At 32.3% G+C, this 19,783-nt stretch overlaps 2 protein-coding genes across 2 annotated transcripts; both read left to right on the top strand.

Moving 5' to 3' along the window:
• The first annotated feature begins 3,469 nt into the window (after positions 1–3,469).
• On the top strand, positions 3,470–5,810 carry LOC143553209 (heavy metal-associated isoprenylated plant protein 3-like). Its single transcript, XM_077043245.1, has 5 exons — positions 3,470–3,670; positions 3,753–3,915; positions 4,825–5,087; positions 5,162–5,249; positions 5,375–5,810. Exons 1-5 carry the CDS (start codon positions 3,662–3,664, stop codon positions 5,806–5,808), a joined length of 957 nt encoding a protein of 318 aa, XP_076899360.1. The 5' UTR covers positions 3,470–3,661; the 3' UTR covers positions 5,809–5,810.
• A 4,909-nt stretch (positions 5,811–10,719) lies between these two features.
• Positions 10,720–15,252, top strand: LOC143553210 (lactoylglutathione lyase-like). Its single transcript, XM_077043246.1, has 8 exons — positions 10,720–10,874; positions 11,847–11,908; positions 12,035–12,095; positions 14,395–14,474; positions 14,546–14,616; positions 14,696–14,785; positions 14,850–14,964; positions 15,093–15,252. Exons 1-7 carry the CDS (start codon positions 10,782–10,784, stop codon positions 14,948–14,950), a joined length of 558 nt encoding a protein of 185 aa, XP_076899361.1. The 5' UTR covers positions 10,720–10,781; the 3' UTR covers positions 14,951–14,964; positions 15,093–15,252.
• The last annotated feature ends 4,531 nt before the right edge of the window (positions 15,253–19,783 follow it).

The raw sequence follows: 19,783 nt of genomic DNA, 5'->3' as shown, positions 1-19,783 counted from the left end.
TTTTATTATATTATTATTTAGGGTTATTATTTAATATGATTATAATAATATCACTATATGTAAGATGAAAAAACTTAATGTTTTTTCCCTTTCTAAAATATGCTATTTATTAAATATCCGAGTTTCAAATATTAGTCAGAATCATCATATTTATGGAAATAAACATAGTGTATTTTACTTGAGCCGATCGCAAATTAACTAGATTTAGAAATATAGTAAACACAGTATTTAAGTTTATGGTTAATGATAGCATAATTTAAACATATAACATTTAGGACTATTTTCATCAAAACTCTTACAATATAACCAGAAAGAATGTAATAACATATTCATCATGCCTATAAAGGATATTAATGTAAAGTTGAAACTTCTAAATCGTTTAATCTGAACAAGGTAAACTAATTCAATTGATGTAAAATTTAAGTGAGATTCGGTTTACGGCTTGTTAACCAAGGCTTGGCACTCTACTCACTGGTTTGGTCGACGGTTTGAACTTTGAATTACTGGAACAGAAACCATGACCAAACCGACCGTTGAGCCTTATTTATTTATATTGATTTAAACTAAGTATAGAGTAATCTATATGTATTATAACTATCCTTGCCATTTAATTTTTTAAATACGAACCCAAACCATTAAAAGTTATAAAACCGGTCCATATTATTGTGAACACAGCTAATACATTGTAAATTGCAAATGTTAAGTAAGTGAACTTAACCACCACAAACAGTTTTCTTTTAATGGAAGGAGAATTTATTTTCTATATTAATTAAACTAGTTGGGTGTCCGCGCGATGTTGCGGCGTCAATAATTTGCAACACTATACTTGTTTATGTTGATTTATCAATCATCTCGTGATATATTGTATAGTACTTTTGTTAGTTTTGTTATTCGTGCAATATTTTATAAAAGTTCATAGTATTATTTGTTTTTATTAGTTATTAAAGTTTTTAAGTTAATAGCATGAATGTGTTATATCTATTTCATAAGCATTACATGACTATCATATAAAAAAGTTTTAAGTGGTTCACCATTCCTGCATTATATATAGTACAGATATGTAAATTTACAATTATCTAAAAAAAAGTTGTCCTATTTGAAAAATCAAAGATCATCGAGTGCAAAGATTTCAAATTAAATAAGTCATTCCTACTTTGATTAAGTGGTAAAGTGTTTAATATGTGAAATATAAGGTAAATTATTGAAACCCTATATAATGCAATATTTTCGAACAAATTAAAAAATCAACTTAAATAAAGATGATTATTCTGGTAATTTTAGTTTTGGTGGTAAATGAATGACATATTTGTATTGGAATAACACATTTATTATAAGGATTTTTGGTGATTTAAGTATTTAACAAAATTTAACTTTTCCTCCTTCGTCATTCAATTTTTATCTCTCTTTATTTATACAATAACCTATTAACATTATAACAAAATCCATATCAAATCATAGATAGTTTGGGCTTATAATAGTCAACTAAGTTATAATGAATTTGCAGTTCAAAAAGAAAAAAAAAATACAATGAATTTAAAACTAAAAAAAAAAAAAACCTTAGAACTTCAATTTGACTATGATACAATTCGAGTTAGCTAAAATGGATTTGATATGATACCCTTTTAAAACAGTTTAAGTGAGACACTTCACTATTTATATTATAGGACTTAGTATAACCAGTAACTATACATAAATTGCACATTACGTTATGGCTACTTACTTCACCAATGTTTCTTCTTTCCCTTATGACCATTACATATGAGAATAAGATATAGTTTAACGTAAAAATTTGTAACATGTGATTTTATAGTGGTCATACATTACGCTATGCCATTTTATAAAATTTTCATAATTTTGTTCGAAGTTAACACGTGAACTTATATGTGTTAAAGTTGTTATATGACTTTTACGTGGTAATTTTTCAACGATGTTTTTAGATGTTTTTTTTACTCATTTTGTCATCATAACTTCTCATTTTATGTTTGTTAAAGATCAACATACAAAGTAAAACTTAATATAAGTGGCATGCTTTCTAACATCTTTTTAAGTAACCATAATAAAGTGACACGTTATATATTTTGAGCTCGATTTTCTTATTATCTCCAAGTTTGAGCTTATCTTTTTTGTGTTCGAACTTGAGTTAAGACTCGTCTCAGACAAACTTGAGCCTTGTTCGAGTTCAGTTTAGTTCAGTTCAGTTCCTTGATAGAAGCTTAACATGTTACAATAGTTACAAATTTTATAATATTAATACTAATATTTCTTGATATAATCTAATGAAAATAGATTTCACTTGATGTTAAAACATATTATAGGTTCATGGGATGTACGTAATTACGAAAAACAATTTTTATGTTAATAATTTTGATCATGCAATAATAAAGTCAATAATTTGTTTCAAAGTTATGTTATATTAATTACATTAAAAGTCATGTTAAAAATGAAATATTAACAAAACCAATTCACATTTATTATGTGGTTTATTTATTATAACGGTTAATGACATATAATTATTAAGTTAAGACACTAAATTTTGTAATTTGAATTGTTGTATAATTGAAAGGACTGGTTTGTATATTTGAGGTATAGTAAAAGGAGAACATGGGTTGTATGTGTAACATGTTATAGGTTCATAATTGCATCATTTGCTTGTACATTTATGTTTTATTAACTTGTACATTATAGATTACACATAAGTGTTGAAACTTTTGTATATCAAAACGTTGACAAAAATAAGCTCGTCACAACGGTAAATTCGGTTTATATATATATAGTATATTAGAAGATATAGATGAAATAAAAATTATATATAAAGTTGTCAAATATATGGGTAAAGATAAAGGGTTTCATATGTAACTATACTACAAAATTAACATAATTTGATTGAAGTAAAAGGACCATATTTGTAACTATATTTGAATGGAATAATGTTAACCGTTCATGAAGTTATAAAAGACCACATTACCCCTAAAACTTCATATTTTTATACATTGTGTGTTGTACAATTAGTAACAAATCTTATACCTCTTAAATTTTAAGAGGCCCTTGACTCCTCCATTATATATGGTAGAGATATAAAGAATCTCCATTAAACCCTTACATATTTTAAACACTTAAAAATAACAAAGGTACTTGTATCATACCCGTACATATAGCCGATTGTATATGTACGAAATTCAACAAAAACAAATACCAATATCCGTACCAAATAGACTAAATCGGTACCACTACAGTACAGTACAAGTACGAGTATTTGAGAGAAAATGATCATCCCTAGGTATGAGTGTGGTTTTAACCGTTGTTAAAAAAACTATTATTATTATTATTATTATTATTATTATTATTATTATTATAATAAAATATAAAAGCGAATTTTGATGAGGAAGCTTGGACCTGGTCATATAAAAGCAGTTCAGTTGCACACCCCTCCCACCACTTCAAGTTCACCATCATCATCATCATCATCATCATCATCATCATCATAACCGCTGCTTCACTTCCTTTCAAATTCATTTAATTATTTCCAATCAAATCTTAAATCATTCATTTCATTAATTTGACATGACCATTTCTGCAACTTAATTCCTCTATATAATAATACTAACAACCCCATTACATTACATTAGCTCCCCTGTTTTCTCCGGCTCTCCATTTCCCGGCAATGGCAAAGGTAATTATTTTTATTAATCAATTTTTCAGTTTTTAACGTTTTAATTATCTTAGTTTTGGTTAATATTTTGTGGGTTTTGCAGAAGAAGACGCAAGTCAACAATGAAAACGACGGCGGCAACAGTGGTGGTGACGGTGGAAAGAAGCAAAAAGCTGCTGATATTATTAGTGTGGTGGTTCTGAAAATTGATCTTCATTGTGAAGGTTGTGCTGGTAGAGTAGTTAAAGCTGTCCGTACACTCGACGGTGAGTTCCGATAATTTGACATACCTACATCAATTTTTTTGATTTCATCCCATCAAACGTCCAAACGGCCGTCACAAAACACTTATTTATTTTTTGACGAAAATAATTATTTGGTAGAACTACTAGTTGAACAGTATCTGGACAGCTGTTCTAATTATAAAATGGTCATACTATGAAAACTATTAGTTAGAATAGCCGTTTAGTTAATATTTGAACGAGCCTGTTTTAACTATAAACGGTTAAACTTTAAAAATGTTTTAGTATTATTAGTGTGTACTTGAGGCACCACTTGGTTAGTGTCAAGGGCGAAGCTTCCTTAGGGCTTGGGTGGCCCCCTTGTTTTTACGCAGTAGTGTAAATTGACTTTTTATTTTGTTCGAAAATGTGTATACGTAATGTAATTTTTTTGTTTTTGCCCGAATTTGAGCCCCCCTCGTTTATGATATTTTTTAATACCTTTTAAGGGGGCACCCAACCACGAACTCGTCTAAGCTTCGCCACTGGTTAGTGCATCGGTTTTGTCGGCTTGTTTGGTAACACTGACGCCATTAGCTTGGTTTGTGAAACAGTGGAAACAAGTTCGGGTTAGTGAAACCGATTGTGGGTGAATGATTAGTTGTCACTTGGCTTGCTCGGTTTACGCCCTTAGTACACATGTTATTAATAATAATATTATAATTTTTATCATCATACGGAATCATAGAAAAATCCAAACGATTTAAAATGAAGTGGCAGGTAAGCGGGCAACAAGCTGCACCGCAACCCCCTTTTGGATAGCAAACTTAATCCTACTAAAAACAAAGTTTCGATTCTTATGGGCCTATACGTTACTATGCACAATATTATTACTTTTTTTTAAAGTTATTATTAATACTAATTTTTTTAAGCAATTTACAATTGTGTGTATAGGTGTTGAGTCTGTTAGAATCGGTGACAGTGAGCTGAACAAACTGACGGTGATCGGATACCTTGATCCGGTCAAACTCCGGCAAAAAGTTGAAGAAAAAACCAAAAAAAAGGTGGAAGTGCTCTCGCCGGCGGCGAAGAAAGCCAACGACGGTGATAATGCTGGCGGTGAGAATAAAAAGAAGCAGCAAAAAGTATCACCTGAAAAGGACCTCAAACCACCTGCCAAAACCGCCAGAAAGAACGGTGGCGAAAAACCGAAAGAGGTTCATTTTAGCATATTTGTACTACCTGTTGCTAATGTACGCATTTAACTAGTTTTTTTAATTTGGTTAACTAGATACCGGTAACCATGGCGGTGTTGAAGGTTCCGTTGCATTGTCAGGGGTGTATTCGGAAGATTCATAAACTTGTTACTAAAACCAAGGGTAATTTTGTCTTTTCATGTTTTTTTATTTTACTTGTAGTTTTTGAATTTTTAATGTTTCTAAATTGGAACAAGTGAGATTTTAGTGGTTACGGTTATACGTTTATAATACGACATTGGTTACAGGGTATATGGATATGTCTCTGGACAAAACTAAGGATTTGGTGGCAGTGAAAGGAGCGATCGATATGAAGTTACTAGCGGAGGCGTTGCAGCATAAGTTGAAGCGGGCGGTGGAGATAGTTCCAGGGAAGAAAGAGGGTGATGGTGAGAAGAAAGGCGGCGGTGGTGAAAAGAAGGGGAAGGGTGGTGGTGGCAATGCCAATGGTGGTGAGGGTAAAGACGGCGGTGGTGGTGGTGAGAAGAAGGGGAAAAACAAAGGGGGTGGAGAGGGGAATGGTGGCGGTGATGGTAAGCCGGAGATGTTTAAAATGGAAACTTATGGTGGTCCGATCGGGTATCCGTATCCACAATATGCGTACGGGCCGGGTTATGCGGAATACGTTCATGCCCCTCAGTTGTTCAGTGACGAGAACCCGAATGGTTGTGTTGTTATGTGAAGGGAAAAAAGGTAGAAATGGGAACTAGAAGTTGTATATAAAATTATGGATCTATAGCATGTTTTTGCCTTTTTGGGAATTTTATAGACTCGTTAAGTTTCATATAATATATGGTAAGTGAAATATGAGGATTTTGTAAGCATTAAATTGGTGGTTAAATGTTTTTTTTCTTCTTTTTTATAGTTTTATTAATTGTTAAAATAACTTTGTTCATTCGCACTTATAACACATGTTCAAAAGGATCCTCACAAATTTATAACTAGGGGTGTTCGTCGGATCATTGTTGGTTTCAACTTTCAATTCCCAACTAAAATTGAAAATCGAACTAAACGCAATTTTGTTCATTCAAAACCGACTAAGAATCCGAATTATGTTTGGTTTAGTTTCAACCAAAAAATCAGAATAATCAATAAATGTTATTGGATTGAGTTTAATTATCAAGCTAAATTTGTCATTATATTGGGCTGAATCATTCGATGCCTCGTGGTTCTCTTTATGAAAGTGTAAATTTGATGTCTTGTGGTTATCTTTGTGAAATTGTAAATCTAAGATAAGCTGGGTAAGTGGCATAGAATCTCGTTACTTAGTATGTAATTTTATTTTATTTTTTCTTTGGGGTTAGGTTATTGTAACAAGGCAGATGTGATTTTATTCATGTTTAAACTAAACATGTAATTGTATCGGTTCGAACCAAGATCAACTTGTGGAACCAAAAACTCCATTTGGTTTTTATTTAAAACTAAACATGTAGTTCGATTCGATTTTGAACGTGCACATTTTTTTATTTACTCGGCTTGAAACCAAACATTAAATCCCAGTAAGGGTGAAGTGAACAAAGTAGAAGCAACATTGCAACAAGGAGTGTAACAAGAGGATGGAGCAGATGATGTATCGTCTCTGGTATCAGCGAGAACATTCTCTCATAAGGTCCGGTACTAACGAGAGGAAACATTGACAAGAATAGTCTCCTTAGTATAAGTGGATTAAAAGATGAAAATATACCATACAAGACCCGATATAGAAAGCAAGCGAAAACATCATTTACTAGGTTTGATACCGACGTGACACACAACATCCACTCAGCCACTCTATCTATCTATCCCAAGGGGCAACAAGTAATGTACCCGGCCTATAGTAGTTTTTAGTGGACTTTAAAATTTATTTATTGTTGTCATGCAGTTGCATGACCCACTTGTTGTGACCAGTCTACATTATGTTATTAACTTCCTTTAATCATAAAGTCAACAACGTAATGCGAAATAATGTATTTTTCATTTAATTGATTTGAGATCTAAATCTTCGATTTGGACACACGATCACAACTTCCTTGTCGTTTAGGAAGAAAATCAGTATCCTATGATATGAAACATGGAGTAACCAGTTGGGAAAAATTCAAAAAAAGTACTAAAGTTGCGTAGTTAATCAAATCACGGGTACTAAAATGACACTTAACTCTTATAAATATATAAACTCATTCAACGTTTGTAACGGCATTCACAATCCATTATCTATCTATATACCTCTATAATTACACTAAATTGTTATCTTTTCTTTCATGTTTTTAATTAAATAATATTTTTATATTTTAATCATTACATTTTCTATCTTCTCCATTCATAACAACTTTTAAAAACATTAAAAAATTATAGAGAATGAACAATGTTTCTTTACATGTACTCATGAACGGAAAATTTTTTCTCTTCCACTCTTGCAACCATTTACAACCTAAAAGAAAAGATGGAGAATCGCACTCACATAAATTGATAATTTAGAGGAAGGATTATGAATGCTCTAAGGTACATTTATTAATTTAAAAGCTTTATTAAAGTTTAAAATTTTGTAATTTGAACTTTTCTTATTTTTATACACAAGACAGGAAAATGTAAATAGTTTATTATAACAAATACTTGTTTATAAATATTAGTGTAACTGTGATAATAACTTAGAAAATGTAGGGATAAATGGAATGTTAAATTCACTTTGTCTTTTAGAACACATAATTACATGTTCATGTGTCTATCTCCGTGTATCTAATCTAACTATCTATATAATTGTCTACCATAAAATCCTACGTGTCGTTCTCAGGTTGTCCCCCTAATTCTCTAGAGCCACCAGATTGCTTGATTTCTAAATGGAAGCTTCTCATGCATTTGACCCGAAATAGTGGATATGGGTCTTACCAAACCCAGATAGTTTTTAAATGGGTTATAACATCTCATTTATTTATGAAACTCTTTCATAATCAAACAATAATTTTTCGTGGGTCATGGGTCTCACCAAACCCGGATAACCATTAAACGGGTTATAACTTCTCATTTATTTGTGAAATAACCTTTTAATCATCAAAGAATAATTTCCACGAGTTATGGGTCTTACCAAACTCTAATAGCTCTCAAATGGGTTATGAGATATTATTTATTGGTAAATACTTTCATCTTCAAACCCTAATTTAATTTATCTTCTTTACATGTTCTCCATTGATGGTCTATCATCTCCATCACCGGTTAACTTCCGATATTACCCGTCATCGTTAACTACATCAACGTACCATTTTTCATCAGACAAATATTTTTGTTCATGTTTGTTTATTTAAAAAAAATCAACATGCTCGTGTTCGTGTATTTTTGTTCGTTAAAAATCTAAAAACCTACACATCTCAATTGAAAATACCCAAACGCAAAAAAATATAATAACAAACTAATATATATGTATTAAATTAAAGCAAACTACGTTAAAAAATAAAATAAATCATCATAAAATAGCAAAACGATTAAAAACAAAAACTTAAATAAACTCCCGTAAAACGAGAGGATCAGACTAGTGTTACTATATTTAATACTTTTTTTCCCGTGCAAAGAAGGTTTTTTCAAATTTCAAGTAGTTTAGACATGTTATAAGCCTGTATTTTTCTTCTAACATTATCATTCATTGCTTTAATGTAGCATTGTGGACTTGAAAGCTATTGTTTGGTTGAAGTGTTGTAGGATCTTAATGCCAACTTTTAATTTCATTTTAATTGCTTCATTAGCATAAGTAGCACTGCTTTAATTTGGTTCCTAGATTTAGATGTAGTCCTCATAAGTTTCATAGGGTTTTCAAGTCCTAGTCTTTACTTTATACATTTTCTTATTTGATTAATTGTTCGTTCTTTTTAAAAGGTAAAAATAAAAGTTGTTTTAATGATGGTACTAGTGTTATTAGTGTTATTGATTGTGGTATTGGTAGGCTTAGTAAGGGTGGTAGTAATAATGGTAATCACGCACATTATGTGTAATGGTTTAAGTTAAAAGTGAAAACGAGACTCTCACGTCACTGCAATGTAGGCTTGGGCTCTTACTAACTTCTCATTTAAAATCGCATAGTGATTAAAAACACAATGCTATTTAATTTTTTTTAATAAAAATGTGAGTGAAGTAGTTTGATTGGTTGAACATTTTGTGCCCCACACATACACACATGGCCCTAGTGCATGTAACCTTTTAAGCACCCAAATTAATTTAAAATCGTGATGACACAATCAGATCAAACCAATTGAGGGTACACTCAGTGTTTAATCGATTAGGCTATTTCAAGAACGAATTTGATTATTGATCGAGAGAATAAATTGGGCACCGTCCTGCGGTTATTACCTAAACCCGTTTTGTTACAGCCGTTTACAAAACCGCCCCCCACAAACAGATCCCAAATCGGATCATTAGCATACCTGGCCCAATTCCAAGAAAATCTCCAAAGCTTGAAACCCAACTGCAATTAAATCTCAATGTGAAACCGTAAGCCGAATTGCAATTTAACTTCAAAGCCCGAATACCTATTAAGCCCGTATCAATTGTTTAATCGAAGCCCAACTCATTAGTATATGGCTAAACAAAAAACGTATTATTATTGGAAATAAATGAGTTTGCACTTCCGCGTCTCCTAATTCGTTAATGACTAATAATATTTTTTATATCATCAAGTTCACCTAATACAATTAAAATCATGTTGATAACACTAAAATTACCAAGCACCACCCACTACACTATCATGGTTATCAAGTTATGAACTTGTGATAAAAAAAGTATATAAATAAATTGAGAAATATGATGGTCCTGAAGGTTTTGCTCATGTTAATTGTGTTTATGGTTTTATATTGGTGGTGTTTCTAACAATTGTCTAATAACAACACCAAGATGTTTATTTTAACACGGTATAATTTGTTTCCACCCTTTCCAAATAGTAAACGATCTTAATATGTTTACTTTCATAATGTCAACTTGTATGCTTTACAAAACATTACATTTAAATTCAGAATATACTATATAGTAGTAATTAATATGCCCAACATGCTTTAACAAGTTTGATAAGTTCATATGACACCCCACATATACAAAAGATGTGTTCTAACACTCCATTCTAAGACCATGTGTAGTCATAAAGTTATGCGCCATGTGACGCCCAGTCAGATTTATGACTTTTTACAAAAATAAGGTGTAGTCATAAAACCTTCATAATTTTCCATAACTTTGTTTATTTGTTTTTATTTTTTTTATTCTTGTGCCTTCCAAGATATATAACATCCCAATGACTGTTTATGCATTTTTTATATCACAAATTCATGTTTAATTGCCGGCAACGGCAAAATTTAGATGGAAACGTGGGGAGGGGCTCGAATATTTCGGATGATAACAGGTAAATTTACACAATAGTGAAAAAATGATTTTGTGTGTGTGTGTGTGGTGGGGTGGGGGGGGGGGGGGTTCCATTAAGGTTCATCCATGATGGTGGGCATAATATTTCACTATCATCTCCGGATTCTCAAGCTTTATTCTCATTTGCATGGCGGATTTTGTAACCACGAATACCTTATCTTGTTCACTCAGATTCTCTACTAACTAGCAAACCCTATAATTATGCACCTCAAGTCCCCTCCATGTTTTTTGTAATCATCTTTGAAGTTTTTCATTAATATACGTTAATGATTGGTTTCGTCGTCAATGGCTACAGATAAGGAAACGCCGGAGAAGAATTCGGGACTCCGAAGTGGACCACCTGATGCAGAAACAAAGAGCTACTTCGTGCAACAAACGGTACTTGATCAAGTGTTTTCACATGCTTTTAAATTGTGTATACAAATATGAGTGTATGAAACTTGCATCTAAGGGGGGTGTTGGGTTCCAACAAAATCAAAACCGAAATTTTGGTTGGTGGATTTTCGTACCTATTCAGTTTTTGGTTTTTCGTCTTTACCCGGTTTGTTAAGAGTTGGTTTTCAGTTTTACATTTGGGCTTAAAATGTGTGGGCCTAATAAATATTGACCCAAAACAATAAATTCGAGCCTAAAAGTGTAATTTTGATTGATATATATATATATATATATATATTTTGCTAATAGCCTAATAATGAAGTTAGGCATTAAAATTTTGGCCTAAAATAATGAATATGGGTATTAAATCCAATAACAAACATTCAAAAAAGTTCGTTACAGACCTACAACTAGATTTTGGAGTAAGAGGCTGTTTGGTTCATCCAGATCTGAATGAATATTTGTCTCATTCAGTAAAAACAATAAGTCTGAATGATTCAGTCCTAATTTTAACCATTCAGATATTTTTCTGTTTGAAACCAAACAGTCTGAAGTCTGAATGAATCAGATGTTTACATCTGAATTGCTCAATTCGAATGTAAACAAACAACCCCTAAGCATAATTGGGAGTGAACCGATTTTTTTTTATTTTCTCTCACCCCTAGTATCAAACAATCCACAATTTTAAGTTGTGAAAGCCGGGCTATGTGCCAATGTTTCATAATTTTATTCTACTTTTTTTTTTACTTTTATAAATAAAGGGTATAATAGTCATTTTATAAAAAAAAGAGTAATCGGTGATGTAACTTTTTCGTGATTTATTGAAAAAATGAACGTTCAACATTAATCAATACAACAAATACAAAGTTTGGTACTTAGGTCAGCCACATGATCATGATTCATGAACCAAAAATAGTTTGAAGTATGTAATCATATTTTAAAGGTGCACTAACCATGTACTTTCTTAATATTCAGATGTACCGAATTAAAGATCCAAAAGAAAGTCTTAGGTTCTACTCGAAGGTCCTCGGAATGTCGTAAGTGTTATTATTTTATTGATCAAGGCCGTAAACTAACTGGACGAACATGAACGTACAACATTATGTTCGTGTTCTTTTAACTATAACCGAACAAAGTAGTTGAATATCATTTTCAAATTGCAGATTGCTTAGAAGACTGGATTTTCCTGATATGAAATTTAGCTTGTATTTTCTGGGCTATGAGGTAAGAGGTTTAACCCGCGTACTTACTATCTAATGGAGCATGCATGAAACAGAAAAATGATGCGTAATCGAAATAACAGAACCCAACCCAAAATCAAAATCGACAGTTTTTGTTTATGTTTTTTCTAAAACCGAATTTCAGTTCGGTTTTGACTTGGCATGTATTGAAATGATTTTTTTTTTTACTAAAATGGGGTGTGAGGAATAAGTATTTACTAGAATGGGAAATTTGAAACTTATTTACTAAAATAGGTGAATTTAGGTAGATTTGTCATTTTCCACTCATAACCTTACTGGGTAAAAATCATATCTATTACAAGTTTTCTTTGTAAAAAAAATAATTAAAAAATGAACTAAAAATATTGGAATTTATATTTTTATCTTCAGTTATGTTTTCATCGAAATAAAGAAACCTTTTTAAATTTGTTTTCTAAAATAATTTTTTTATTATTTTATAAAACTGATTAAAAACTACTATTTTTTTAGTTTTATGTCTTTGTTCTTTTTTGTTATTGATTTATAATTGTTTTCATCCATATGTTTTTTTCTTATATCAAGGGCATTCAAAAATAGAACTAGATTTAATATCGATACCAATATCGACGTTGCTTAGGCAGAATATGTTCGAATCAACATCCGTATCAATACGATACCGGCAATCGAAAAACTTACTATATTCAAATAAAATGTTGAACAATACCGTTTCAACAAAATCTATGCTAAAATGTCAAGAGAAAAAATAAACATAATTGTGAAAACCATAAAAATGAATGCGGGTACCTATCCCAGTAAAACTAATAACAATACTCATGTTGTTTGGTTGGAATCGTTTTGGTTTGTCATAATACCATACGTTACCAACACTCATATACAAATTTGTTTTCAACAAATATTATATCGGAATGTTGAGAAGAAAAAAATAAACACAACTATGTGTTCTATTTTTTTTTAATATTTAACGAACGGAAACAATTTTCACACATAATGATGAAAATAAATTTTATAGAGAAAAAGGAATTTGTTCTACGTGATGAGCATTTTAAATAAAATATATTAATTTCGTTATTTGGCTATATCGTGGCTCCACTGATATTCATTCTTGTATGTTTTGTTTTTAGTTTTAAGCACAATTATTTTTTTTATTTTGTACGTACCTTTTTTATAATCATTTTCTCAATTATTTTCAAGAAACTAGACATTATTTTCTTCAATAAAAGTTTATTAGTAGACATTAATTTTACCCAATAAGATTATGTAAGGAAAAGACAAATCTCTATAAAACACATATTTTGGTAAATAAGTTTCAAACTCCCAATTTTGGTAAATATTTATTCCTCCCAACCTATTTTGATTAAAAACTCTTGAAAACCAAACCATTCCTTGACAAAACTGGCTTTTGTTATTGAAGATTTTTACGGTGCTTACTTTATCAATTAGATACTATACTCTATAACATAGGACTTATCCACACAAGTAACGGAGAACACACAAAAGCTTTGGAATATTATTTTCGAGCGCTCGAACGAAACCCATTCTTACCACAAGCTTTTAATAATATGGCCGTGATCTGTCATTACGTGCGACTATTTCCACTATAGAAAGAAAAATGTAAAGAAAGATCAAATTCACTAGTAAATACTAGAAAAAAAGGCTTTCTACATAAGCATCGTCTAAAACAATGATTTTTATTAACTGTAGAAAAGAAAGAAACTTCATAGAGTTTGAAATATGAAGAAATAGATATGCCTAGCTATTTTAGTCTATTTTGATTAAAAACTCTTGAAAACCAAACCATTCCCTGACAAAACTGGCTTTTGTTATTGAAATTATAGATTATAATGGTGTAGCCCTAAAGTTCTACTAATTAATTAAGGTGATGGTTATTCACACACCCTTTTTGGATATTTACACACCCTTTTAACACACATATTATCTCTACATACGTCCTATAAAGGGTGTATGAATAACACATCCCTTAATTAATAGAAAAGCTTAGGCCCAAAGTTTCAAGCCGAAGTTCATCATTAATTTAGCCATTTAGGTTGTTTTTTCACCCCAAAAGTTACGAGACCAAGTGACTAATTATAATAAAAAAAAAACGAAACTGAACTGTTTTTAAAACCCATAAACCTAATTTCCGATTATGTAACCACTTCAATAAAATCACCATAAATTCTTCTTCACAGGACACGTCATCCGCTCCTAAAGATCCAATCGAGCGAACTGTTTTTAAAACCCATAAACCTAATTTCCGATTATGTAATCACTTCAATAAAATCACCATAAATTCTTCTTCACAGGACACGTCATCCGCTCCTAAAGATCCAATCGAGCGTACACAATGGACATTTGATAAAAAGGCTACCATTGAGATTACACAGTGGGAAATTTTATATTTTCAAATATTTGCCACGTCATCTTTAAATCTAACATTTTGTAACATTTTTCTAGCAACTGGGGTAGTGAAACAGACCGTAGATTCCAAGCGTACCATAATGGGAACTCAGAACCTAGAGGATTCGGTACGAGTGTTGCTAGTATGCACCTTGTGTATACAAACCATTTCACTCTCCCTTAAATACTTTGTTATATTATGCGCAGGACATATTGGTATAACGGTTGATGACACGTACACCGCGTGTAAAAGATTTGAAAGTCTAAGCGTTCCATTTGTCAAAAAGCCTGATGAAGGTAACTTTACATACGAGTAATGTATTTATACATGATTGTGAAACCGCGTATAATTTTGATGTAGGGAAAATGAAAGGGATTGCATTTATTAAAGATCCTGATGGCTACTGGATTAAAATATTTGACCGTAAAAACATTATTAATGTAGCTCAGGCTGCTGAATAAAAACCCGAGTAAAGGTAAGTCTTTCTCCTTTGTCGTGTTTTCATGATTTTAAACTTTGTTGATAAAGTTAGTCCATGTTAATTGATAAATTTAAAGTTCGTTAATTGTTAATCACTTGCATGAACATTATATGTGTTTGTAGGGATGAGCACATGCCAAGATCGATCGTCATGTGGACTATAAAATAAAAGAAGTTGAAGGAAATATACATAAAACATAAGGAACTTTATGGCTGCAACTTGGTGTTTGTAGGATATGTGGCTTGTAATAATAAACTGAAGTCTTGATAGCAATTGTACGTTCTTTTGTTAACTAAAATGTTGTATTAAAGTTTGTATCATGCTAAATATTTTAAATTTGTAATATATACTTCAATAGAATTCACGGCTAGATCCATTTGGAAGTAAAAAAAGACTTGGAATGAAGGTACAAGGATTATTGATTTTGAACCTTGTAGATGATCAACAAAAGTGGTAAATGTGCGGATTGTAAGAATAAATATATTTTATATATTTATTTATATGGCCATCTGTTACACCCTCAAATTTCGACTAACGGAGTCTAACCACGAGGCGTGTGACATACCAGGATCTAGCTCATTTGTTATACCAAACATCCAATTCAAATATTTAAAACATTATTTATGTCTCATTCAAAAATGAGAAAAACCAAACCAAACCAAAGAGTTTAAAGTTTTGCGGAAGTGTAAAGTAAATGTTTTAAAATAATAAACCATGTGCTCAAACATGCACAACCCATCAAATGAATACAACGTGAAATAAAAGTTCATGCGACAACTGTGACTCCTAACATATGCAATGCAACCCGCTCCTTAGCACATCTAGCAACCTGGGCAAGTATAAATACTCAAGGGTCAACACGAGGTTGGTGAGTTCAAAAGTTGTAGTAAAAAGTAGTATAAATAGTGTATGTAGTTTACGTAGCATAAGTAGTATATGTGTAGTAGATTTAGCATCTTTCAAATATATCAGGGTAGCTAACCCATTTACAAGCTACTAGACGTTTGAACCGAAGCTGACTGTATGTATGCCTTCTTACCATGTCTATCACCAACACTGGCATATAAAAGTTATGTAAATATAACACCCGTTTTACGACATCACAGCCGTGCTAGCGCGACTAGCCCGGGTGGGGTTTGTCAAACCCAGTAGTACTACTCCATATAACCCCGCGATCCCATCCTATCGGTTCAAGGTAACGTAAGGACTTTAAGTGATATAAGGGCATCTAGTATAAACTTGTGATATATAAGAAATTACATAAATCCAAAATAAGTTGTTGCGTTTTCCTCCAGAAAACCAGTATGTAAGTGCGTCGGTGTTTTCAATCCAGAAAACATGTATAGGCAAATGTTTTTTGTTTTCAATCCAGAAAACAAGTATACGAAACAATTTAGTGTTTTCAATCCTAAAAAAAGTAAGGAAAATGTTTGGTGTTTTCTTTTTAGAAAACAAGTATACGAAAATAGTTTTGTGTTTTCTCTCCAGAAAACAAATAGGAAAAAAAAGCATGAACTCACCTGGCGTCGCGTGTAATATACTTATCTCAAAACCAAAAGGATGCACTTGACTCGCTAACCGTTACCTAGTACAAGTGTTTAAGTTATGATAACGTGTTCAACAACACATGACTCTTAAACCCAAGTATGGGCTCACACACAAACACAAACTTGACACGATGACTCTTTGGTGATAATAAGTAATGTCAACTGTACCAAAAAGTCTTAACATGTATTCACACATCATATCATGGCAAATAAGCCAAATATTCATCATACAACTCAACATATGATCATTTAGTTCACGAGACAGATTATGACATGTACAAACAGATTTTATTCAATAAGTAAAACTTAAGGATAAATTGTACAAAATTTACCACAGTAGCATATAAGAAGTAGGTTTCTCAAGCAATTTTTTTAGTATATTTTCTCATGCATACAAAATTCACAATAATTCAATCATTGTAGATAGGTACAAACAGTTCAGCAGATTGTGCAACAAAAAGTTGTTTCATGGTTCTCTAAACTCATTTATCCAAATTGTGCAAGGCCAATTGGGTTGTCTTTTAGACTCATAATGCTAAGTTCCAGAAGTGGAACCAACTCATTTGGCTGTGTTAATCTCAAGTAATGATGTCGGGAAAACAGACCAGAATTTGAATCCCCGCATCAGCTTTGACACATGTTTTTGTAAAATCATAAAAACTATTCAAACCTTGTCCAAATATTACAAAATTTATCTTTCTGGAAACTAGACTCAGAATACTATATCCTAGAATCAAGAATCGATCAAGAATCATCGTTTAACATCAAGTTACAAACCAAAAAATAAACAAGAACGAATCGGCCAGCTAACTGTTGTCATCAAAACTCAAACCCTAACATGTTTATGTCATCTCTAGGGTTCTAATTCATCAATTAACATCATAATCATCGATATTACAGAGATTTAACATCTAGGGTTTCACAATAACTTATTAAAAACATAAAACTAAACGAAATTTAAAGATCAATCTTACTGTTATGCATGTAGAATTGATGGATGATCAAGAAACACCGTCAATTGCATTTAGTTGGCTTGATTTAAGATGATGAAGGTTGGGTTGGGGTTTCACGATCGTAATCAGCTGGTTAGGAGGAATTAGGGTTTAGGTTATTTTATTTAATATAAATATAATCTAAATTACAAGAATGGTCCTTGTTGAATCAATTTTTGACTTAAACGAACTTTTTAACAACGAACCGGGTTATAACGAAATGTTATGACTAAAACGTTAGTCCAAGTTTATAAAAGTTAAATCTCGTTGTTATGTTGTAAATAATACTTCATAAAAACTTAAAACGTAGAAGTTACGCGCCATTGATCGAAATTTCACACAACAAGCTACGAACTAAGCACATAATCATTTAACGTGTAATTTCATATAGATAATATTATAAACACATACTTGATATATTACTTTTACATGACAACTGAAGGCAGGTTAAGCGAGCATAATATACTAAATCATGTAACACAAAACTCATCTTGCACATCATAATTATATCCGAGTTATTTAAACATATCTGATTCAACATTAATCACCAACGCATACCGACAGACTCATGTGGATGACTCGGGTAAATGTTATGCATGACGTGTAAGATAACGAAGTTTGGGTTAACGGTGTTGACGTGAAAGTGCGGGGTGTCACACCATCATTATCATTTATATAATAATAGATCAAAATAATTAATTATACCTTATTATATATTAGTGTTGGTACATGATGTCAGTAGTTCAGTATCTAGTGTCTGTAATCGAGTTAGTATGTTTTGTATTTAAAATTAAGCGAAGTTGTGTCTCAAGTTCGCCTGATATGGGCGACCTTGTGAAACAAGCGAAGTTAGTGACAACTTCGCCTAAACATGTTAGGCGAAGTTGTCGTATGTTATAAATGTTTAGCTGCGGCTAGGTTTTGGAAGGAGTTGTTCAGTTTTGTGTAATCGGTGATTGATATATCACGTGTTATCAGTTGCAATACAACGTGTTCTTTGTTTATTGTAACGTGTGTTTGATTGTGTTTAACGTGTATCGTCTTCTACGCTCGTATCGTCTTACGTAGGGATTCCGCACCTACGTAGAACGAGATATTCCGTGTAGATCCGGCTGGGAACCTACAATTGGTATCAGAGCATTTGCTCGTGATTGTGTGGTTCGGGATTATCACACGGGTGTAGAAATCGTTCCGTTCGACTATTCGCGGGACGAGTTTACATTAATATACCGAGTTTTTGTGTCTTACTCACATCCCACCATCAAATACAACCCATTACACCTTCGCATACCTCGCAAAACGTCAAAATCAAACCTGCAAAAACAATTGTTCATCAGGCGAAGTTGCCGCTACTGTTTGTAGGGTTTAGGCGAAGATATAAGGTTAAGCGAAGTTATTAACAACTTCGCCTACCTCACAAGTTCGCTTAACTTAAGCGAAGTTATCTACAACTTCGCCTAATCAGGCGAATTTAAAAAGGAGCGAAGTTAAGAATTCAAGCGAAGTAAAGACTTAAGCGAAGTTAAGTTTAACTTCGCCTACAGTACTGTTCAGAATAAAATTTTTATTTTTGGTTTCTTTGAGTGCTCGTTTGTATTTCTTCCAAAGATGACTTCTATAAATATTACGGAACTGGTGAAAATGGAGGTGGAAGCAGGTTCAGCTACTAAGGCACCGAAAATGCTTAAGGGTACCGATTTCGTGGCTTGGAAAGATCGGTTTGAGCAGTATGTTAAATATCAAGATGCTAAGATGTAGGTGTGCATTCAAGATGGATACATTCCACCAACGGCTTTTGTAACATCCTAAAATTTATAATGTTGAATAAAGAAAGTTATGTATAGTGATTTCGCGTTATTAATTATTAAATATCGAGTAAGGAGCGGATCATGGACTTAAATTAATTGAGATGGGTTAAATGAGAAAGGGGCCTTAGGTCCATGGGATTTAAGGGATATAAATATCCCCTAAAACCCCAAACTATCTTTCATTCCATCTATTTTCTAAACACAATCCAAAACACACACACCACACACCGCACCCGCCGGCCGGCCGAGGGAAGAATCGAGCGAGATCCAAGAAAGAGAGAGAGATTAGTTGTGATAACAAGTTAAACAAGATCCAAACAAGCTCAAAAAGGTATGATTCTTGATCTTTGAAGTTTAAAGATCCGAGCTTTATAGCGTATATACGACCGGAAACGGTTGGGGAACGCAGGGGGTGATGTCGAACCATAGCAAGGGTGTTAAAATCGCTCGAAATGCTGGTCAGAAA

This window comes from Bidens hawaiensis, unplaced genomic scaffold (assembly GCF_021521415.1).
Source record: "Bidens hawaiensis isolate Kalapana, Puna unplaced genomic scaffold, B.hawaiensis_p1.1 tig00017158_1, whole genome shotgun sequence".
Lineage (NCBI taxonomy): Eukaryota > Viridiplantae > Streptophyta > Magnoliopsida > Asterales > Asteraceae > Bidens > Bidens hawaiensis.
The sequence above is the reverse complement of the archived record's forward strand: the minus strand, read 5'-3'. Positions and strand labels throughout refer to the sequence as shown.

Bases quoted from the DNA above. Each gene is read 5' to 3' on its own strand.
- LOC143553209 (XM_077043245.1), top strand. The intron at 5,088-5,161 runs GTTCATTTTAGC...TTGGTTAACTAG, and splicing joins GTGGCGAAAAACCGAAAGAG to ATACCGGTAACCATGGCGGT. The intron at 5,250-5,374 runs GTAATTTTGTCT...CATTGGTTACAG, and splicing joins ACTTGTTACTAAAACCAAGG to GGTATATGGATATGTCTCTG.
- LOC143553210 (XM_077043246.1), top strand. From the start codon at position 10,782: ATGGCTACAGATAAGGAAACGCCGGAGAAGAATTCGGGACTCCGAAGT. The intron at 12,096-14,394 runs GTAAGAGGTTTA...TCTTCTTCACAG, and splicing joins TGTATTTTCTGGGCTATGAG to GACACGTCATCCGCTCCTAA. The intron at 14,475-14,545 runs GTGGGAAATTTT...ACATTTTTCTAG, and splicing joins GCTACCATTGAGATTACACA to CAACTGGGGTAGTGAAACAG.